The 22,519-nt window shown below is 41.9% G+C and overlaps 1 protein-coding gene across 8 annotated transcripts in view; it reads left to right on the top strand.

Annotated features, from left to right (window-relative positions):
• Nucleotides 1–22,519, top strand: part of LOC116938742 (RNA-binding motif, single-stranded-interacting protein 3-like) — a 150,133-nt gene that overhangs the window by 80,281 nt on the left and 47,333 nt on the right. For 2 of the 8 annotated variants that reach the window (XM_076056350.1, XM_076056341.1), the window contains exons 1-2: nucleotides 16,012–16,044; nucleotides 16,328–16,372. The exons of 2 other annotated variants lie outside the window; for them this stretch is intronic. In XM_076056350.1, the coding sequence (XP_075912465.1) occupies nucleotides 16,027–16,044; nucleotides 16,328–16,372 (63 nt within the window). In that variant the 5' untranslated portion in view covers nucleotides 16,012–16,026. Of the gene's footprint in view, nucleotides 1–15,940; nucleotides 16,045–16,327; nucleotides 16,373–22,519 lie in introns of those variants that run through there. 4 more of the 8 variants (XM_076056321.1, XM_076056309.1, XM_032946306.2 and 1 more) reach the window with 3 other exon arrangements.

Here is a 22,519-nt window from a genome sequence, read left to right as displayed (position 1 = left end):
ATGACAGCCTTCCTATACAGCACAGTTCATGTGGCTTAATCATACTTCACCAGTTTGAAGGCAGGGAGCATGGAGGTACAATAACATTGATTTTACACGACTGCCCGCTGTTGCTTCACTTGTGGAATCACTGTAACTTACCTCTATGAAATATGTTGCGTTTTAAACATTGCATTCCAATGATTCATTATTACTACTGTATTATCTGTCGTAAATTGTTTTACTCTATATCATCAGAAGTCAAAATAGACGCTTTCTAAACATCCATATAACAAATTGTGCACAGAGCAGAATTTGCATGCTGAAATGGCATACACATCATCAATATTAATCATTTTTACTCTCCGGCAGCATACATTGACATTATGACTGCACAAAGTGAGGCTCTCTCTGAATAAACACAAGACAGTGTACTTAACACTAAATTAACTCCTTATGGCTATTCCGCCATGAGCAGAGGCGAGCCATCCTCACCTGCGTGCCCTTTGGAGTTGGAGTCTCCTTGGCCCTGTTGATTCCTCCCCCCCCCATAGAGGACAATGGTTCTCTGGGGAGAGCCAATTTCCACAAGGACTGGCCTCAACTAATTAAGCTAATGGGTATTTTTGTTTGGGAGCTCCATAATGGCCGTTGCCATAGCACCCACAAAATACTGCGATATATAATTAATGAGTTTGTGAAAAGTGAACATGAGAGTTATGGCAACGTTACTGTTTTTATTCTTAAATGAAAAAATGACATTTATTTTACATCATTTGAGAGGTGGGTTTGTTGCTTGCAGTGGTGGTGGTGCACGCCTGCATTCGATGCTATTTGTAACTTCAATTACATTCAGGTGTATTTGGTTTACTGTTATTTTTGTTTTGGTAATATTAGCTGTTGATAATAAATTTTGACTTAACTTTCGTGACTGCAGGAATTCATATTCTTTGGTTCTTTCGGTAAAGTGATATAGATAGAAAATAAGAGTAAAAAAGTGAATAAAAATAATAAAACCAAAAATCACTCACGTAGACTGTAGCCTGGTTCTTAACCTCGGTGATTGTACTGGCTGTCTATAATGTAGACTGTAGCTTGGTTCTTAACCTCGGTGAGTGTACTGGCAGTCTATAATGTAGACTATAGCCTGGTTCTTAACCTCGGTGAGCGTACTGGCAGTCTATAATGTAGACTGTAGCAATGATTATTAAACTGAGTGAGCGTACTGGCAGTCTATAATGTAGACTGTAGCCTGGGTCTTAACCTGAGTGAGCGTACTGGCAGTCTTTCGGTAAAGTAAAAATAATAATAAAATATATATAAAAAGACAAACCACGACGTTTCGATCGCAACACAAGCGGTCGTCATCAGGAAAAGGAGGGTTAGCCTCTAAAGCTAAACTGTTTACAAAGGTAATAAAATGTGCGTAGCCCAAGTGTCAGCGACATGGGCGGGGCAGCTAATGTTGATGTGAGCGATGGTCATAGTGGGCAACGACGGCGCTGGTGGTGTTTTTCCACCAATCATTGCACCTCGCTTTACACAATCACACTGTTGACGTTGGAGATTGCTGCCAGAGGTGATGGTAGTGGTGGGCAGTGATGGTCCTAGTGGTGGGCTTCCACCAATTAAAGGGCTGCCAGGCCTAGAATGGAAACATAGCCAGTTAAAATGGTTGATAACGTCCTTCCAGTGATTGCTGAGTTTGTACCCATGTTCTCAGTTCAAAATCGTGTCTATGTCTGTATATATGGATGGCTTCATGAACGAATCTGTGTTGATAGCCAGTGGGTTTGCAAAGTACTTTCGTCTTAGAGAAATACATTTCGTGTGAGCCCGCCGCATTAAATAATGATCAGCCACGGCAGAAGTATTGGTCCTACTGTGTTTCAAATCTGCCTTATGCTCACGAATGTGGTCCGAGACATTTTGCTTAGTTTCCCCAATGTAACTGCTGCCGTAGATACAACTTAGTTTGTATACGCCGGGATATTGCATGTCAGGGATCTTGTCCTGCACAGATGGGATCAGATCACGAATTTTATGTACTGTGTTAAATCTTGTGTTTGTTCATGATTTTGGAAATCTTTTTGGTTACCCCTGCTATATATGGCAAGGTGATGGTTTTGATTAGATCATCAGATGGCTCCTTCCTCACGGTTGGGGTGATGGCTTTGCGGATTGTGTAGTCAGAGTATCCATTCGCCTTGAGAGCTTGGTGTATATGTGTGAGTTCACTGGTTAGGTGGTCGGATATCCATTAAGCTCTATGGTGTAGAGTTTTGATGAGGGCATTCTTCTGGGATGGATCGTGGTGGGAGTCAGGTTTTAGGTAGGCATCAATATGGTTTGCTTTCCTGTAGACTGGCTCATTGAGCCATCTAGTCTCTTTTTGATGAGGACATCCAAGAAAGGTAACTTGCCATCCTTTTCTACCTCCATGGTGAATTTGATGGCTAGGTGTATGGAATTTATGTGGTTGAGGAATTTATTCAGAGCCGGTCGGCCATGTGGCCAGATGACGAACGTGTCATCTATGTACCTTCTTCCACAAGGACGGGCGTAGAGTGGATGCCTGGATGGCGTGCGTCTCAAATTTTTCCATTAAAACATTGGTTACAACCGGAGATAAGGGATAACCCATTGGGGTGCCTTCAGTTTGTTTGTAGAATGTTCCATTCCAGGTAAAGTATGTATTGGTGAGGCAGTGTCTCACCAGGGCCGGTACATCAGCATTCAATCCTTGTTGGACCAAATCTTCAATGATTGCAATAGTATTGGGCACAGGAACTTTGGTGAACAAAGAAACTACATCGAAACTAATGAGCAAATCACCTGGGGACAGTGAGATGTCCTTAATTGACGATACCAGGTGAGCTGAGTTAAGTACAGAAGAGGTGGTCTTACCAGTGAATGGCTGTAAGGTCTCATACAGATATCGGGCCAGTTTCTTAGGTGGGTGAGACAATGGTGGAGACGATGGGACGAAGGGGTGTACCTTCTTGGTAAGCCACATAATCTGGGTGGTCTAGCAGCAGAATGTTTAAAGAAAAACGGTTTGTTCTGTTCAATTAATGAAGCTGAATCAGTAATGATACTGTTCGTTTTTGTAACGAGGCTGTTGGTGGGATCTCTTTACATTTTTGTGTAGCTACCATCATTAAGTAGGTCCTGAATTTTGTTATTGTACACGGTTTTGTCCATGATGACCGTGGCATTGCACTTGTCGGCTGAGAGGATGACAATATCATCCCTCTATTTAAATGGAGATAACTCAAATGTTGCTGACTGGTATCTTGGCGCTTTTGAGGGTTGCAGCGATTTCAGATCTTGTCACGTCTGCAGCGATGTCCCAAACCCTTAAGGGCTGATAATATTGGTTTAAATAAATTTTGCGTTTAGGTAACACTGTATATGTTACATTTAAGGTGGTCAACTAAGCCTCAGAGTACATTTTTGCTGTTGAGTGAGTAGAAAGGGCTTTTTTTTACTGAAGGTGTTTCTAAAAAACATTTTCACAGATAAGATAAATTCAGTACGTTTAACACATAGGCTTTCCTTTATTTTGGATAAATTCAGTACATCCACAAACGCTGTGAAAGTTTAAGTGTCTTTGATTTTACATGTTAAGAGTGGCTCATGAATAATCCAACGTATTGGACACCACCCTCTGAGAGGAATACATATGTATACATCCCACTGTAGGGCATGAATTAGTCACACTTTATTAACCCAGGAAATACTGAAATGTGAAGATTGGCTATATGTCTGTTTATAATGTGATTTTTTTCCCCAATACATGAGAAAATGCAGATTTCCCCCCATCCCCTGATGTCAGTTGTATGCACAGTAATTTTCTTCATGTGACTGAGTCTGAATTCATAAGGTCATTGAGGTCTGGGTGTAAAAATGTTTTTTTGTACTGGGCGGGCTGGAGGGAGCCAAGAAATAGCAGTCTCTAGCTCTGGCCTCTAGTGGGGACGCATGCTGGCAGATTTTATTGCTAGGCTCAACAAGGGTCACATGGAGCAGGCCCAGGCAGGCAGGAGTGTTGTGTTGCCTTGGTTGGGCACAGATTAGTCTTCGCTTGCTATTATCTTCACATTTTTGTCATTTGGAGTCACCCTAATCCTGCATGAATTTAGGGGTTGCTTGAGGCAAGGGGATGATTGGGAAATATCCCTTATGTTTTGATTTATAGCTTTCGTGACTGCAGGGATTCATATTCTTGGTTCTTTCGGTAAAGTCACGTATATTTTTATTATTTTATTGTTTCCCTTCTACGTGACTTTACCGAAAGAACCAAGAATATGAATCCCTTATGTATTTCATGAGGCCATTGCTGATGGTTAAAATTTTACTTCTGTGTGTTTCAGTTTTGCAAATGAATTAAAATATCACTGTTACATTATTTTGGTTATTTACATACCAAAATAATGTGATTTGGTAGCAGAGGGTAGCACAGCAAAAATCCAAAGTTGTATTGTACTCCTGTGCTCCCACATCTTTCCTCCTGCATTGGGGTCAAATAACCCCTGTGACCCTGACCCGCCTGACCTGGGGAGGCCCCTCATCCAGCGGTGTACATGTGCATACGACAGCTCACATTACTGCATTCTATAGCCACACTTACATGGGAAGGGGTCAAGCAAGCTCCAGTCGCTCTTTACTTGCATTTCGAGCATATTTCTGAAGTATTTGCCCGAGAGATTTTGCCAATCTGGAGAATACTGTCAAGTCCTTTCAACGTGACTTTACCGAAAGAGCTAAGAATATGAATAGGATAAATAGTTCATATTCTTAGCTCTTTCGGTAAAGTCACGTAGAAGGGAAACAATAAAATAATAAAACATATATAAAACAATAAAAAAGGATAAATAGTTGTTTCTTGGAACTGTCACACAAGCAGTGCGCACCTCAGCACGCACACACTGCCTATCGTCTCAATTTATCGAGGTGTTCATTGCATTGCTGTGGTATTTAAAGTTGGAACGTTACGGAGCAAACACACATGAAACCTCAGGCTTGTTTACATAATATAACATTAATGCATAAATATATAGCTGGGATGTGGTGGTACACGCCTGTATTCCAGCATTGTGGAGGCGAGGGTTGTTGGATCGTATGCATGTTGTGAAACTCCCTTCCCGTGCGTGTCAAGGTGCTATGCCCTGGCTATCCAGGAGAATGCGGTACAGCAATAAATCTGGACTCCACCTGTTCTGTCGTCTGCATGGAATACAGTTTCCCCCTCACAAGTGTGGCTTTTCTACGGGTGCTCCGGTTTCCTCCCACGTGTAAACACTCATTAATTGCCCGATACCACCTTAGCATATAGAGGACTGCAGAGCTTGGGCAATATTAGGTGACAGCTCACTGCATGGGCCTCTGAATAATTATCTGTCTTTTGAGAGTAAATGAATACCAAGCAGCACATTACAAGTTTAAATTATTATTACAGTATACACAATACAATACGTATGTTGTATATATACGATAGCCAATGACTGTAAACACTAACTGATGTTTATGGCAGAGTGGTTCTAAATACAGTAAAACCTTGGATTGCGAGTAACTTGGTCTGCGAGTGTTTTGCAAGACGAGCAAAACATTTTAAATAAATATTAATTTGATAAACGAGCGAGGTCTTGCAATACGAGTAGTAGTACGTATACGCTTTGTCTGCTGAGCGTCACGTGATCACAACTGATTAACGAGTGCTTTGATATACGAATGCTTTGATATAGGAGTGCTTTGGATTACAATCACGTTTCCGGAACGAATTATGCTCGCAATCCAATATTTTACTGTATAACATGTTTTCTAAAGTTATAACTGGTAAAAATTGACTGCCTGAGGGGGAAAATCTGTTTAAACCTGCAAGTATACCAAATACTCTATTCTCACTTAAACTAAGAGTCACAATGTACGTTTTGGGCAGAACATGGAGCAGATTCTCCACTGTGGTTTACTCTCCAAATATGACTTATACTGCACCTTGCCACTTTGACTGAATCCCAAGCCACCAAAAGCTCATGAAGAAATATAGGCACGTGATTTGACAACTTCGGTTCTGATGGGCAGTCCAATAGAGACTTTCAGTTCTTTGATACCTCCACTGAGGATTTTAAAAGTTGAACTTTACTTCTCGTTCATCTACGAGCTTCAGCTGGAATTCTCAACCGGGGATATTGATACCCCTAAACATTCTCTTGGGCAGGTTTTTGCCTTGGGAGCATTTTACCTGTGCTCTTTTCAGATTCATAGTTCAATGTATATCCTTTTAAAATCCCATAAAACAATAACACATTTTACATGCTCTGGATGCATTGCTTCTGACATGACCATTATCTGCTCTAGTGTTGAACTTCACCGATTCGTTATTTAGCTCATAGGTGAAGGCAAGACTCGTATTGAGCCTTGGACCCAGCAAGAATTCTGGGCTCAATGGAAGACTTGATCTCTGCTAACTTCCTGTACCGTTGATGCCTTATACACACGTGCAAGTTGAGTGCACGTGTCACCCGTGTGTGCGTGTCTACACCTTTGTCATAATATCAATTAACAAGTACGGCAGTTAGCATTCTACATAGCACCATTCACACATACAGGAATGCAGTGCACACTGTGCAGATTTATTTTATTTCAAAAGGCAAATTCACAATTATGTTCATTAGAACAGGAATAATCATTCACATATGGCTAATTGTTACTCCTACTGAATGGGAAGTCTACACAATGACAGCTTATTTCACTTCAGCCAGACAATCTAAACATTACATTTTGGAATGCATTAAAAATAATTACTTAATGCACCCCACTAAATGAATGCACTGACAACACCCACTATCCAACTTCATTCACCAAGACTATTTCAGACCATCTCTGTGTAAATATCAATATTGTAATTCCTGAAGAAGGCAAGTAAGAATAAATGCCAATATTCCTCCAAAAATCCGTGCTGCAATAATCTGCAAATTCATGAAATTCGTGAATTACCCGCAGATTGCGGTTCCTCCAGAAATCCGCTGGACCATTGATCCTGAAATCCACCAAAATGTGAAATTCTCTATATATTTTGGGAGCGGCTGATTCCTCTCGTAATCCGCAGCACACTGCACTGGTGCGAATTTTTGTGGATTTCCGTATTAACCTTTGTGGCGTACCATGGATTATAGAATCCGTGATATGGTCCCCTCTTATAGACACAAATATGCCATTGTCATTTTTATGTTGAAGATGAATTTGGCTTAAAGATGATATTATTGTCTAATGAGTAGTATATCACTGTTGTTTTTACATGTTGGCCTTATATTACACTGGATTAATAACACTTCATTGTTGATACCCTTTCAGATACACGTGCTGTATCTCGTTGCTTAATTTTACCAGTACAATACAGTATTGTATTACTGTCTTGTTATACATTAAATGCATCATTTGTAAAACTGTTACACAGCTAGTGCTGTTTCCAGTATTTTGATATCGACTATGGACAAAAATTGCAGCTTTGACTCTGTAACAAAGGGTTCTGTTTTAATTAATTCCAGGACTGGAATGGGAAGAAATTACCGGGGGAACCCATAAATGATTCCCCACACCCTCCACTCGATCTGAGGAGGAGGAGCTTTGCTCCGTGTGTGGGTCTCTGAGCGTGTCTGTAGGTCTCCATACGAGTCTGTGGATCTGTGCATGTCTGTGGGTCTCTGTGTATTTATGTGGGGTTCTCTTTAAGTCTAGGGGTCTATCTGTGGGTCAAACAAAAAGATGAATCCTTGATTCCTTCCAGAACGCAGTCAAGTTCAAAATATCATGCCCACCACGGAATTCCAGGGCATTCTGGCCAATTTCCACTACTGTTAAATTAATTATTATGTTGTTTCCTTGGGTGCATTACATAACTTTAGGTGAGGATGCTGTACAGTATTTTAGTTAATGTTGTGACCGCATACTGTAAATAAAACAATCTGGCATGGATTAAATTGTCTCGGCACAGGCAGTATACACTACCAGACCCCTTGGCCAACGTTTAAGACGTTTCAGTCGTATTCATGATGTTGATTGGCAACCGCGAAAAACTGGCTCAAGACCGATACATCACATGTCAGTGTAAACTGTCTCTGCCATAAAGTTCAAACTCCAGTAAATGTGCTCGTTGGGAACTGAGCCAACATTAAGTAATTATATATTTTTCCCTTTACTGGTATGGACATTTTTTAAGTATAATTTTTATTTTAAGATAATGGAACTGTGCAGCATATGAAAAATAGCTATCCCCAAAGGCTTGTGGAAATAGATTGCTTTGCTGCAAGAATATCTCACTCTTTTTTCAAATGCTGGCACACTTTACACTGGCCAAATTCCTATTTATTGTTTGGTGGACTATTCATAAATCCTGGCTCAACCAGTTGCTTCGGAGCATTGTATCCGAACAGTTAAAATATTTAACAAAAGAACTGGTCTTGTCAGCAAGCCACCACAGAAGAACAAATCCAAAAGAAGACTACAGTTTCTAGCAGCAATGCCATTTCATTATGGTATGAATTGACTTATTACAAAGTTACATCTGAACGAGAATCCTTTGGAATAATTAATCTGTAAATGACGTAATCATATTAATAATAAAGGTTTTATGGGTTAAATTGTGTAAATATAAGTGTCTCATATTCTTGGTTCTTTCGGTAAAGTCACGTTGAAGGGAAACAATAAAATAATAAAATATGTATAAAACAAATGTTAAATATTTTTATATATTTATATATTGTTTTATATTTATATACATTATTATTTTATTGTTTCCCTTCAACGTGACTTTACCGAAAGAACCAAGAATATGAATCACTGCAGTCACAAAAGCTTTAAATCAAAATATAAGTGTGTCCTTAACCCACCACCACCCGACAGCCAATTAGTAGTAATTAGTTAGTCGTGACTAATTGGCACGTTTAATTTCCGTGATAACCTTAACTAATTGGTTGTGTTTGGTGGTGGTGGGTTAACGAAATTCATATTTACGCGCTCTAACCCATAAAACATTTTTTTTTATTAATAATATTGGTTGCGCAAGCCTACGTGTTAAACTGGCAGAATTAATAGTGCAGGCTGGAAAGCCACAAGTATCAAAAAACATACTGAAATGTGCCAAGAACACACAGCCACTGCGAATATGCTGCAGAAAAACATCAGCATTTTCTGAAGAAGCGCATTGTGGTCCTGTTGTCTTAGGTCACCATCAAAAGACATTTGAGCAAATGTGCCAACTGACAGCAGCAGCAGCGATAGCCACCTGTGGTGGTCCAGTTATTCTTATTGAGACTCATCGGCACAGGAGAATCACCGATGCTCATTTACAGATGTGATTGTTGTTGGAATTATCCAAGCAACTGATAACATTCACGGTTGTGTTAGCTTTTCAGTAAGAATACCTAATTAGGATCACGTATATCCTAATTAGGTATTCTTACTTCCAGCATGCTGGTCTTAACTTGACTGGTGAATTAGTCCACGTGAATATAATATTTTAAGATTATCATGAAGCCAAGGAATTTGACGCAATTTTAGGCACTTGTACTCATGTGATACTAAAGAGAAGTAATAAGTATGTTCATTTACCTCTCCACAATGGTGATTGATGCCACCGGCACTACCTGGGAAAATGTGTGTTTGTGTGTGGGCGCATGCAATATTGTTGCTGGATAAGCTGCAAGTGTGTGTGTGTGCTAAACTTCCACACATTTGCATGTATCGTTTTTGGAACATTGCTACTGACAGTGTGCTTGCTGCCAGTGACCTAGAACTGTGTAGCGGCAGCTGCTGCCCATGTGATGGCCTGGCAGCCCTCAGAAGCCAGGTGCAGTCCTTACTTCTGCACCGCAAAGGCCGCTCATTAGCATCCTCTACAGCTTTGTTATGCCAAATATATTTTTTTTATTCTTCCAATCTTCGCGATTCACACATTCTTAAATTGGTGCCTTTGTAATGTAGCACCACTGTCTGAAGAAGGGGCGATAAATAGGGCAAATAATTTGGGTGCGAAACAGAACCAAGAACTAGCTCCTAATGAATACACATGATGTAACATTTTCATGTGACGTTGAAATGTGATACTTCAAGATAAACGTCTAATTATAGTGATTTATAAACTACTGTAGTGCAGTTTGGAAAGGAGGTACATATGAAATGCAGCGTATATAGGCGTTAAGATTTGTTTTTAATTGCAGCATGAATATTTAATCTCGAAAAATTGTGTTAAATGTTTTAACAATCTGCAATGTATTGGCAAAATAATACACTTAGTGTTCTCAAGTTTAAACTAAAATTCATTTTACAAAAGATCTCCGTTATCATTATTTTAACATACACATTGGTTGCCACAACAGATGAGACATTCTTACACTTAGGTTAATAACAAAAATTGCCATGTAAATACCGTTCGTTGGCTGTGTGCCAAGATCTCATATTAAGCACAATACATGGTAGGTTCATTTTTTCTGCAGACAATTACCACATCTCCAATGCTATTGCAGTCAGTGTGTTGTTATGCGCCTATGTTTTTGTTATTTAAACATCAGTTCAATAACTTTTGAAATTTTACATTCAGCATATTTTGTGTTGATCTCATTTCAAGACATTGTGGGATTCACAGGGGTGGACGAGTATCATGCCTGCTCTCGTGATAGCTGGAATGAACAGCGCTAAAAATAATGTTGTTTCCATTGCAAAGCATTTTTATTTTGCACGATGCTTGAAGTGTTTTATAAAGGTTGCACGACAAATTATGTTGCGAATAATTGTTCTTTTAATCCATTGTATGTGGACACAGTTGAGAACTCAAATGTCCTTAGAATATAGCTTTTTTGGTAAAGGCAGGCTGTTATTTGCAATCACCGTAAATATGGTAATATCCAAGATAGAACGTCAAAATACAGTGAGGGAAAAAAGTATTTGATCCCCTGCTCATTTTGTACGTTTGCCCACTGACAAAGAAATGATCAGTCTATAATTTTAATGGTAGGTGTATTTGAACAGTGAGAGACAGAATAACAAAAAAATCCAGAAAAACGCATGTCAAAAATGTTATAAATTGATTTGCATTTTAATGAGGGAAATAAGTATTTGACCCCTCTGCAAAACATGACTTAGTACTTGGTGACAAAACCCTTGTTGGCAATCACAGAGGTCAGACGTTTCTTGTAGTTGGCCACCAGGTTTGCACACAACTCAGGAGGGATTTTGTCCCACTCCTCTTTGCAGATCTTCTCCAAGTCATTAAGGTTTCGAGGCTGACGTTTGGCAATTCGAACCTTTAGCTCCCTCCACAGATTTTCTATGGGATTAAGGTCTGGAGACTGGCTAGGCCACTCCAGGACCTTAATGTGCTTCTTCTTGAGCCACTCCTTTGTTGCCTTGGCCGTGTGTTTTGGGTCATTGTCATGCTGGAATACCCATCCACGACCCATTTTCAATGCCCTGGCTGAGGGAAGGAGGTTCTCACCCAAGATTTGACGGTACATGGCCCCGTCCATCGTCCCTTTGATGCGGTGAAGTTGTCCTGTCCCCTTAGCAGAAAAACACCCCCAAAGCATAATGTTTCCACCTCCATGTTTGACGGTGGGGATGGTGTTCTTGGGGTTATAGGTAGCATTCCTCCTCCTCCAAACACGGCGAGTTGAGTTGATGCCAAAGAGCTCCATTTTGGTCTCATCTGACCACAACACTTTCACCCAGTTGTCCTCTGAATCAATCAGATGTTCATTGGCAAACTTAATACGGGCATGTATATGTGCTTTCTTGAGCAGGGGGACCTTGCGGGCGCTGCAGGATTTCAGTCCTTCACGGCGTAGTGTGTTACCAATTGTTTTCTTGGTGACTATAGTCCCAGCTGCCTTGAGATCATTGACAAGATCCTCCCGTGTAGTTCTGGGCTGATTCCTCACCGTTCTCATGATCATTGCAACTCCACGAGGTGAGATCTTGCATGGAGCCCCAGGCCGAGGGAGATTGACAGTTCTGTGTTTTTTTCCATTTGCGAATAATTGCACCAACTGTTGTCACCTTCTCACCAAGCTGCTTGGCAATGGTCTTTTAGCCCATTCCAGCCTTGTGTAGGTCTACAATCATGTCCCTGACATCTTTGGAGAGCTCTTTGGTCTTGGCCATGGTGGAGAGTTTGGAATCTGATTGATTGATTGCTTCTGTGGACAGGTGTCTTTTATACAGGTAACAAGCTGAGATTAGGAGCACTCCCTTTAAGAGCGTGCTCCTAATCTCAGCTCGTTACCTGTATAAAAGACACCTGGGAGCCAGAAATCTTTCTGATTGAGAGGAGGTCAAATACGTATTTCCCTCATTAAAATGCAAATCAATTTATACATTTTTGACATGCGTTTTTCTGGATTGTTTTGTTGTTATTCTGTCTCTCACTGTTCAAATAAACCTACCATTAAAATTATAGACTGGTCATTTCTTTGTCAGTGGGCAAACGTACAAAATCAGCAGGGGATCAAATACTTTTTTCCCTCACTGTATTATCATCAGGAAGTTGATTCACCGACAGCATTTTATGTACAGCATTAATTTAATGAATATTTAATTAAAAAAATTAGTCCATACTGGAAAGTAGCCTTTGTGAATAATGGGATGGTACTGTATTTTTAGCAAACAGTGTTAAATGAGTGAAAGTCCAATATAGTGTTTGGCAACAATTATTAACATTGGCAACCTTGAGCTGGTGATGAACATTCCACATCTCTGGGGTGGATGTTCAGATTAAATACTTGACAGTCGCCCTGGTATAAACATCATAACCCTCGTCAACTACAGATACCGATGCTGGTGAAGAAGACTCAAATCCAGCAGTCACCTTTTTTGCAAACTACAGAAAACAGCTCTTATGTCACCGATTAGAAGCGCGAACCATAGCAATACCAACTTTTGCTACCATCCGAATAATATATTAACATTTGTTTCATATATATTTCCATTCCAAAAGCTATCAGCACCCAGGATATTTGAGCCCAGGTAGAGAATGTGAAAGCCTGGAAGAGGTCCTTCCCATGTTAACTACGTTGGGGCTTCCATATACCCCGTTCCCTCTAATTATATCTCTAGCAAATTCAGGTGACCACTTGAACTGAAATGGTACGATAATATGTAGATATTTCCACGATACAGAGAATATATACTCATTCTCCAGGTTTAACTTTGGCTTTAACTTTGTCAAAACTATTTATATAACAGGGAATACAATTCATTCATGCATAGTCATGGAATAAAATTGAGATCATATTGGGTTATCATTATGAAAGTTATCATGACCACCCTCCGCAGACAGACTGACGACAGAGCTAATGTATGAATGCTTTCAACCTTACTTGGAAAACGTTGAAAATGGATATTGACGGTATCGCTGAAAATATGAAACCACATCAAAACAACGAAATGAGCTAAGAAAGAACCGGCAAAGAATAAGAGGCTTAAAATTACTCCTTGTATTTACGATATATCTTTCAAAGCTGGTCCGCTTACCCTTGTAAGAAACCCACGGCTTGATTGAATGTGCGCGGGCAGTGGTTTGCATGCTCTCTGATGAAGCGATAATATTGGCATAGGGCTGACGTAGGTCACAGTGGGCAGACAGATCAGAGACACTCATCATCCCATTATCGACCCAGTCGGTAAAGCGACTCTTGAAGCCCCTGCAAATAGCTTTCACTGTTCCCTTTGGCCGGGTTGAGTGTCACTGGCTCCCTCTTAGGGGTAATTGGAAACCTGGACTTCCATTCACAGGCAAGCAACTAGCGTGTGGCTGAAGATTGTGTAGTGTTCAACCGAGGATACAGCTAAAGGTGTGGTGGGGACTGATTATGATTTTAAGGTTACCCGATTATTAATCGCCGTCGGGCTCAAATATTTTGTTTGTAAAGTCCTTCACCAGTATGTGCACCAACTCGTAAATGTGAAAATACATTGTTAAAGACGCTATAAATGTGAGCAAAAACAAAAGCAATCCACACCAAGTTTTCTCGCATAAATCGAATACATTTTGAAGGGATATAACTGGAAAATGCAGCATAATAAATATACCTAAGGCAATTGTTGAAAGTGGATTGTGATTAAAGCAATGCAATAAAGAGGTACACAAGAGGAGGACTGAGTGCTTTTAGAAAAGTGAATTAATACTGTAATGAAAACCAGCAAACTACAGTATTGCGGCTGAAGAAGCTTTACTACTATAATGAGCCAAGAGTGTGTGTCCCGCGCGTGACGTCACTCCACATGAGGCCCACCCCCCGCGTGACGTCACTCCACATGAGGCCCACCCCCCGCGTGACGTCACTCCACATGAGGCCCACCCCCCCTCATTAATATGAATATTCATGAGTGGGTGGATTTTTACATGAACGCGGAGGAAGGTCGAGCTGAATTAAATAATGTATTACGCAAAGTCGCTTCAAATATGACGTTTCTTTACAGAAAGTGACGGTAAAAAATAAATCTAAGCAGCACAGTGCTACATCCGTGCGTGACGTCGCTGCAAAAGAGCCCCCCCCCCTAATTAATATTCATGCCCGCGTGCAAATTTACACTAACGCACAAGAAGGTCGCGCACTGCACTAGCCGCACCCCTCCCCTGATTAATAATCATGAGCGGGTGACGTCACTCCACATGCCGCACCCCTCCCCTCATTAATAATCATGAGCGGGTGACGTCACACCACATGCCGCACCCCTCCACAATAACCATGAGGGGGTGACGTCACTCCACTTGCCGCACCCCTCCACAATAACCATTAACGGGTGACGTCACTCCGCATGGGGCAACCCCCCCCACATTAATAATCATGAGCTGAACAATTTTTGTATTTAATATTTCACATTCACTGCAAAATACACCCGTACTTGGACGGGCATACAAGCAAGTATTTAAATAACTGCATATTGACACCTATGACAGTGGACCATGAAAATGGACATTGGCAACGACAGTGGAACAACATTTGAAAAGTTCTCAAATAAGTATGGAGATTTCGATTTAAAGCTTTCGTGACTGCAAGGATTCATCTTCTTTGGTTCTTTCGGTAAAGTCACGTAGAATGAGAATACAATAATAAAATAACACAATAAAATTCTCACGACGTTTCGGCCACAACCGAAAGAACCAAAGAAGAAGTATGGAGATTTACAGGTTTGGGAATACAGCGAGATGATGAAGGGAACACATGCTCAACACATTAGAGACATGATGGCTTTGAAGGAAAGCTAGTGGATTTGAGTAATCACACCGCTAGATGGGATGATGGTCGAATGGCAGCCAAACAAGTGGTTGTAAGTGCGATGAGGTCAGCCCGTGAAGGAGTGGGATGGATTGTGGCATAGGAGGAATGGCAACAATTTAGCTCCGCTTTAATCCAGCAGTGGATAAACACTGGCTCATGACAAAAAATATATAATAATATCAGAGGACTACGCATATCGTTATTGTCCTCTGAAATACCAATGCTTAACAACCTAAAGTTGGAAACGCACAGTTATATTTGTTAGTGAAAATGTCAGTGTTCTGACTGGTGCATATGTACGGTAATCGGAGCATTGTTCTATTTTTAACGTTTACGATGGACTCACTCCCAGCTCGCTAAAAGCAGTCTCCAGCCAAAGCTTTAATGATTCCATTGCAGGTCATGTGACCATAGGAATTCCATCTATGCGTTCGGATTCCACCACTTGATATTTACACAGGGCTGTGGCGAAAAGCCCCTTCGCTTTAAATGTCAACTCGTTTCTTAAATAATCACCGCCACGGTCATTTTTTTTTTACAAATCAACGTGAATAAGTGGGCACCATTAGGCAGGGCACGAACACGCGTACTTTATGGACTTAAAAACCTTGGGACGTAATTCCTCCTCCTCCACCACCACCACCACCTTCTCCTCCCCCCTTTCTCTCTCTCGCGGCCGCTATTGGTAGAGACCGTGATGGGAGAGGAGGGGTTGAGGAGCGGGCGGGAGTTGCTCCGCTCCGACTCGCAGAGACTCTCGGAGGGTTGAATGGGAGTCGCAAGCACGGTAATGAAAGTTGCGTCGTGAGCGCAGCGCAACATCGGAGGCAGCCCCCCCCCCCCCCGACGACTGGCTTATGTTATCGGTCGTACCACCACCACTCACCTCTCTTTGTGCTTCTTTCGAGAGTGGAGAGGGGGGGTGGGACTATTATTTGTTTCGCCGTTAGCGCTGCGAGGAGGAGGAGGCTGAGCAGCTGGTGGGGACGGGGCTCGTAGACGTTAGACCGACGCCGCGCGCCCACCTCCTCTTGACAGGCCCCTCTCCCTCCCACGCTGTCGCCCCAAAGATGATCCTGCCACAGAGTCCGAAGAGGACATCGGCCAGTAGACAGGTAGGACGAAGGCGTCGCCTACGTTTTGTGTGCTCACGTTTCTTTAATGTAATGTGATGTTATTTTATTTACCACTTTGAAACATTGGTTTTTAACGTTACCGACCGCTTATTTGAGGGATGGGCGTTAAAGTATTAACATATTGAATGCAGTTTTGTGCTGGAATCTTTTTTTTTTAAACGAATTTAGGTGTACCATTCTTGTGAAACTTGATTTACCAGATGTTGTTAATGACAGTTATCGAATTCTATTCCGTGTCATCTGTTCACTAGATGTTTTTTTATATATACCGTATTACATTGAGCCAGACGTATCCTGCGTTTAATGGTATTCATCGTGATTGTAATACTGTAAAGCATTCCAGATGCAATATTCCCTGCCCAGTTACCACACCATTTTCATGAGCAGCAGAACATTCGAAAGCTTTTCGAATGTTATACGCTGGGAGTACCACCCACACAGCACCTCTGGTTGAGCGTCCTGATGTGCAATGTGTGCCCTGGTGTGCCCTGGGGTGCCCTGGTGTGCAATGTGTGCCCTGGTGTGCAATGTGTACCCTTTGTGTAATATGTGCCCTGGTGTGCCCTGGTGTGCAATGTGTGCCCTGATGTGCCCTGATGTGTAATGTGTGCCCTGGTGTGCCCTGGTGTGCAATGTGTGCCCTGGTGTGCCCTGGTGTGCCCTGGTGTGCCATGTGTGCCCTGGTGTGCAATGTGTGCCCTGATGTGCCCTGATGTGTAATGTGTGCCCTGGTGTGCAATGTGTGCCCTGGTGTGCAATGTGTGCCCTGGTGTGCCCTGGTGTGCAATGTGTGCCCTGGTGTGCCCTGGTGTGCAATGTGTGCCCTGGTGTGCCCTGGTGTGCCATGTGTGCCCTTTGTGTAATGTGTACCCTATGTGCCATGTGTGCAACATTGAGTTTGCCGTGTCATCAGCAGCAGCAGCAGCCAAAAACGTTGGCAATTAACACATTTACAAGGAGCCTTTACGGGGAAGGGAGGTGCGTGTGGGTGTAGTGTAGCGGTTGGCGCGCTGCGCTACGAACCCGGCGAAACAAGTTCGACCCGGTGACGATTATCTAAACAGGTCTAGGACCTCCCCTAGGTCGACTCAGCCTCAAATGAGTACCTGGTTGCGGTGTGTAAACATCACCACTGCGGAGACAAAGGCGGCCGGGCGTGGTCCTGGCCACCCACGCCCTCGTGTGCCGTGCCGGCTTTCAAAGATGCTCCTCGCTAACGGCACTTGCCCCAACATTATGTTAAGGCTACACGGGGGATCTTTGTCTTTGTGTCTTGGCTGGCACCGGACACATTCAGATAAGTGCAACAAGCCACCCCCCCCCCCCCCCAAGGCCTTCCTCCATACAATGCTTCAGTGTCTGCCACAGCTGGCTACATTCAGCTTTGCGTGACAGGGAAAGGGGGGGGTGTGTGCAATGAAAACACCCTGAGCCTCAACCGTGGTGAGTGCTGCTGCTCCCAGTGAGGAGGCCACTGAGACGGCGCTTGGTGCTGAGCTTCAATGCGCTTCATTCCCCCCACCCCCCTCCCCTCGGGGCAAGTACCGTGGTGAAAGTGTGCGGTGGGCACTCTTTTTAAAGGTCAGCCTAAGTCGTTTTAACATTTGAACCCACGGGCAACGTTGTGGTTGTTGCTTTCTGATGTACGTGCGGAACTTCTTTTCGCGCACCGTACATAGCCCCGGCCGTCGCTAATAAGAGGCGCGGCAGAAAAGAACAACAAAGGGAAGAGAAAAAAAGCAGTTATAAATAAATGAATGTATCGTTGTATTATTATTGTTTCGGTAATAATGCAATTTTAATTCATCAAGATGAGTCTCACCGAGTCTTGGGACTCATTGTCTGCAGGGTCTGGCATTCGGGTGTTTGTAAAATTCAATTTTAAGGGAGTTATTATTTTGCACGTGGAAGGAAACTGGAATGCCTGCAGAAGGCTCGTGCATATTATTGGGACGCGTTCGAAGGTGCGCACAGAGAGGTTGGCGAAACCAGTTTGCTGTACAGCCAACTCCCGCCGGTCAACTTGCTGCCCAGTGGATTTGAGAGTTGCACAAATCTGCAATCCAACAATGCACTGGAGTACGGGATTTGCACCACCCACACCCGGCGCTGCAATCCTCAGCTCCAAATTACACGCTTTGCTTGGATTTGCGTATTTATGCTTTGTTTGAGAGAAAAAAAAAGAGTACTGTATAGAGAATGGGAAATTGTGATTGGTGTCCATGGGAAATTAGCCTAAGCCGTCTCCAAATACAATGCAGTATTTATGATTCTCACAAACACGAGATTGCCTTGCTGTGGGTATTGATTATAATACAGCATGGTAGGATGCTATCAAGATTACACTCCTATGCTTACAGTAGCCCGATTCCTGTAAACTACAGAGTGCATGTAACGAGGCAGTGACGTGGCCCAGCAGTAGAGCGTTCCTGCTTGTTGCAGAGGTTCGTGGCTCTAATTCGACCAGCCGCCCTGATTCATACTGCTCCTATATTAACCATGAATATACACGGTCTGCTCAACAGTGGACGTTAAATATTCCATAATTCCATTCGAAAAGAGTAGGCAATTTGTGTCCGTGTCAAAATTTTGTACATTTGAAAAAATTATCTGCAAATTACTCAATTGGGATTACACGTAACAACATTCGCCCCTACTGTGAAAATAGCGCCTTTGTGTGATAGCCTTATGCTATAAGAGTGGTGCGAATATCAAATATACAGTACTAAGTTACTATAAATTAAATATAATGCTGGGCTGTGATAGAAATATGATGATGATGATTAATGCCCAAAGTTCCATTACTTCGTATGCTGGTGCTAAACTCTGTGTGTAGTTGGCATTTACTTGGTAAAAAGGGGAACATCTACCAACAACATTTAAAATGTTCACTGTTAGAACACATTTTCAATAAATGTGACACCATGCTCTTGTATTCCATATGCTTCTGATGTTAAGAGTTAATGTTTGTGATATGCAACTACAGATGTTATTTTGTATTTACTGTTCAGGTACTAATTATTGTGTATGCATGTTGTTAGTGCTGTGACAATTAGAGACTAATGGATGTCTATAAGTTGGACGTTCCATTATTCAGACCCATGTTATGCATTTACAGCTGCCAACCCTAGGCACAGGTTTAAACCCAACTACACTTCGTTTACGTTGGATGGGAATACGTTGGCTTTTGACTTGACGATTAGTCTTAGTTGTGTAATATGGCGGGTACAATTAGAACAATATCATACGTAGCCTTTGCATTAAGAAAGTTAAAATTTGCACGCCTTCCTTAAAGTTATGCTGAACGAGGAGCGAATAATGAAAAATAAAAAGCGCAAATAATTGCCTTTTTACTGTAATTGCGAAACACAACGAACGAATCGACTGGGTTTGGATAGTAACGGCGCTGTAATACTTTTGTAAATATTGTTTTGTTCATAATAAAGGTTTTTGGGTTAGATCGCGTTTATTTGATTAAATACAGTATATATTTGCTATATATACTGTATTTAACCCAAACACCTTTATTATGAATAATATTGGTCGCAAAAGCCTACGTGTTAAACTGAATATTGTTTTGTACTTTCCACGAGGAAACTCGGTCATGATAACTGTGATGGGCACATTGCACAAGCAGCTATTGGAGGACAAATTGAAACCTAGCACGTGAGATACACCAAACACCTAGTGTGCGTACGGTAGGGAGTGAAGTGCTTACTGAACACGGGGGCTCAGCCACTCTTCGTGGCATGTCTGGTACAGCAGTGTTAATTGGAATTGGCACTCCGCAGCTGCTGCGATGCAGTTAGCCAGGGGTGAAGATTGCTGCCAGCGGTTTGTGCCACGCGATTCTCTGCCTTTCACGGAGAGGAGATCAAAAAAAAGAAACGGTGTAGGTGAAATGGTAACGGCATGTGTTCTGAGTTACAGCTTAATCTGTAGCCCTGTTTACAACGCTGGCCCTTGAATGTTACAACCGACGACGAAGAGTACTGCGATTATCAAGTTAATATGCTATTGCAAGGGTATGCTGTTGTCATAGTGGGCGGAATGCGTTCATATTTAAGATTATAGCAAATATATACTGTATTTAATCACGCATTATGTGACGGTAAATGTCAATTGTGATTGCTATTTACGAATGTGGTTTGTATGAACGCTGTTTGGCAACGTGTATTTATGTATTACTACACTTGTTTATCCAGGAATGCCTCCCGGAGTCTCACGACTCTTTTGGGAGGATCCTGTCATGTTTTTTTTTGCAGGAGGGGACAGTGATTGCTCTGCATAATCCCAATTGAGTAATAATATAAACGACAGTGGAACACTTTATATGGATTCATAGAACGGATGAGCAAGACTAAAATGGTAGTTAATATAATATACTCTTCAGTGTTTTATCTCTGACTACTGGTGTGTTCCTTTCAAGTTAAAACTATTTTTTAACATTATGCACGTAAAATATAAATACAGATTGCCGCCCTTTTAAATTACTCATTATAGAGGTGGCTGAAGAGCACATGGCTACAAATTACTTAAAGAGGTAACATAGTGAACTCTTATGATACATTTCAATACATTTTCTGTATTCCCAAAAGGATACTTTTGTGTAAACTCCAATGCTGCAGGACATTAAGTGAGCAAGTTTAAAACATAATTTTGGGGGTTTTATGAAAATTCATAAGTCTGTTTTAATATCCCACTTTCAGCAAACGTTTGCATTTTCAAACACTGTGGTTTAGATGACATTTATTTCTTTTATCTGAATATCCATTATAAGCAGGACACAAGTAGGGTACACTGTACACATGCATGTATATATTTTTTTATATCACAAAAGCATTGGCCTCTGACCTCTTCATCTCTGATCTATCGCGTTTAGCTATGTTTGATAGCCAGTACTGTTATTTAATCAATGCAAGTACAAGATTTAAACAACACGTGAATCATCATGACACTGCTGTATTATTCCCTTGCTCTTATTTCAAACATTTCCATAATGTGGGGATGTAGTCCCAGAGGCGGCGGACCGGTGGTGCACTAATAACCGACCCCAGCCAATGCTAAGATGAGTAGTAATATCTGAACCATATTCTCCAACCCACACATCAGCATAGAAAGGTGTGGTCAAACAATTATCTTAACCGACACGATGTGAGGAGCCTTCATCCGCCTGTGGATTGACAAGGGGCTGTACATTTTTTATTTTATTACTCCCGTATATCGACTTAGATGCTTACATGTTATATATAATGAGTTGTACGTTCCTCATAGGGGAAGCATTTCGTCAGGACACTGGTCTCATTGCGCTGCATTGTGGTTTTAAGGCCGGGACAACTGATGTTGAGATGCTTTTATTAAAGCGTGCCAAAGTATGTTTAATATTCAAGGGTAGACATGGCTAAATGTATCGGGCAATACACGGCACATCCTAGCGCATGATACACCCTACTTTTGTGCATGGGCATTGCTTTAAAGGAGAATATCGATATTAATAAAACTTTAGAATGGCTTTCAGTAAATTATGATGAAATGTAAAAGTACTTGTAAATATACACGTTCGTTATGACATGCAGATGACAGTGTAAATGAGCGGCTAAGTTTGTGAACGACAGTGATAATAATCAGGGGCGGAGCCAGGATTTCAGGCCGGGGTGACTGACATTCAACAAATGTTAATTTCAAGAATGATTTAGAGAGAGTCAGGCTGTTGAACTAGACGCCATCGGTTGGCGACACACTTTCTCAATGCAGTTGCACGGAGTCCACCAGACCGAGTGTCGTACACTTATTACTCAGAATGTGACCCCTGTCACCCCCCCTGGCTCCGCCCCTGGCTCCGCCCCTGATAATAATTGTAGCTGGAAGGGCGATGACTGCGACGCACAATTTCGGAAGCTCAAATGCTTGCTTCCTTGTTGTGTATAGATAGCGTTTAATGCAGTCATATGACTGCCCTGCAGGGCAGTGGCTGGGCGTGGTGCTCACGTCAGTTGTGAGGCCGGACTAAAAAAAAAGAGCCCCTGGTGAATGCTGCCATCAGAGATGCTCAGGCACAATATTATACAAACTTTCAGATGAATGCCTAATTTTGAACAAGGAGTGCACTTCTAGAATACTACGTAG

Source organism: Petromyzon marinus, chromosome 4, assembly GCF_048934315.1.
Source record: "Petromyzon marinus isolate PM22_M1 ecotype Great Lakes invasive population chromosome 4, UKy_Petmar_22M1.pri1.0, whole genome shotgun sequence".
In the NCBI taxonomy this organism is placed as follows: domain Eukaryota; kingdom Metazoa; phylum Chordata; class Hyperoartia; order Petromyzontiformes; family Petromyzontidae; genus Petromyzon; species Petromyzon marinus.
This window is presented reverse-complemented; position numbering and strand designations above follow the sequence as displayed.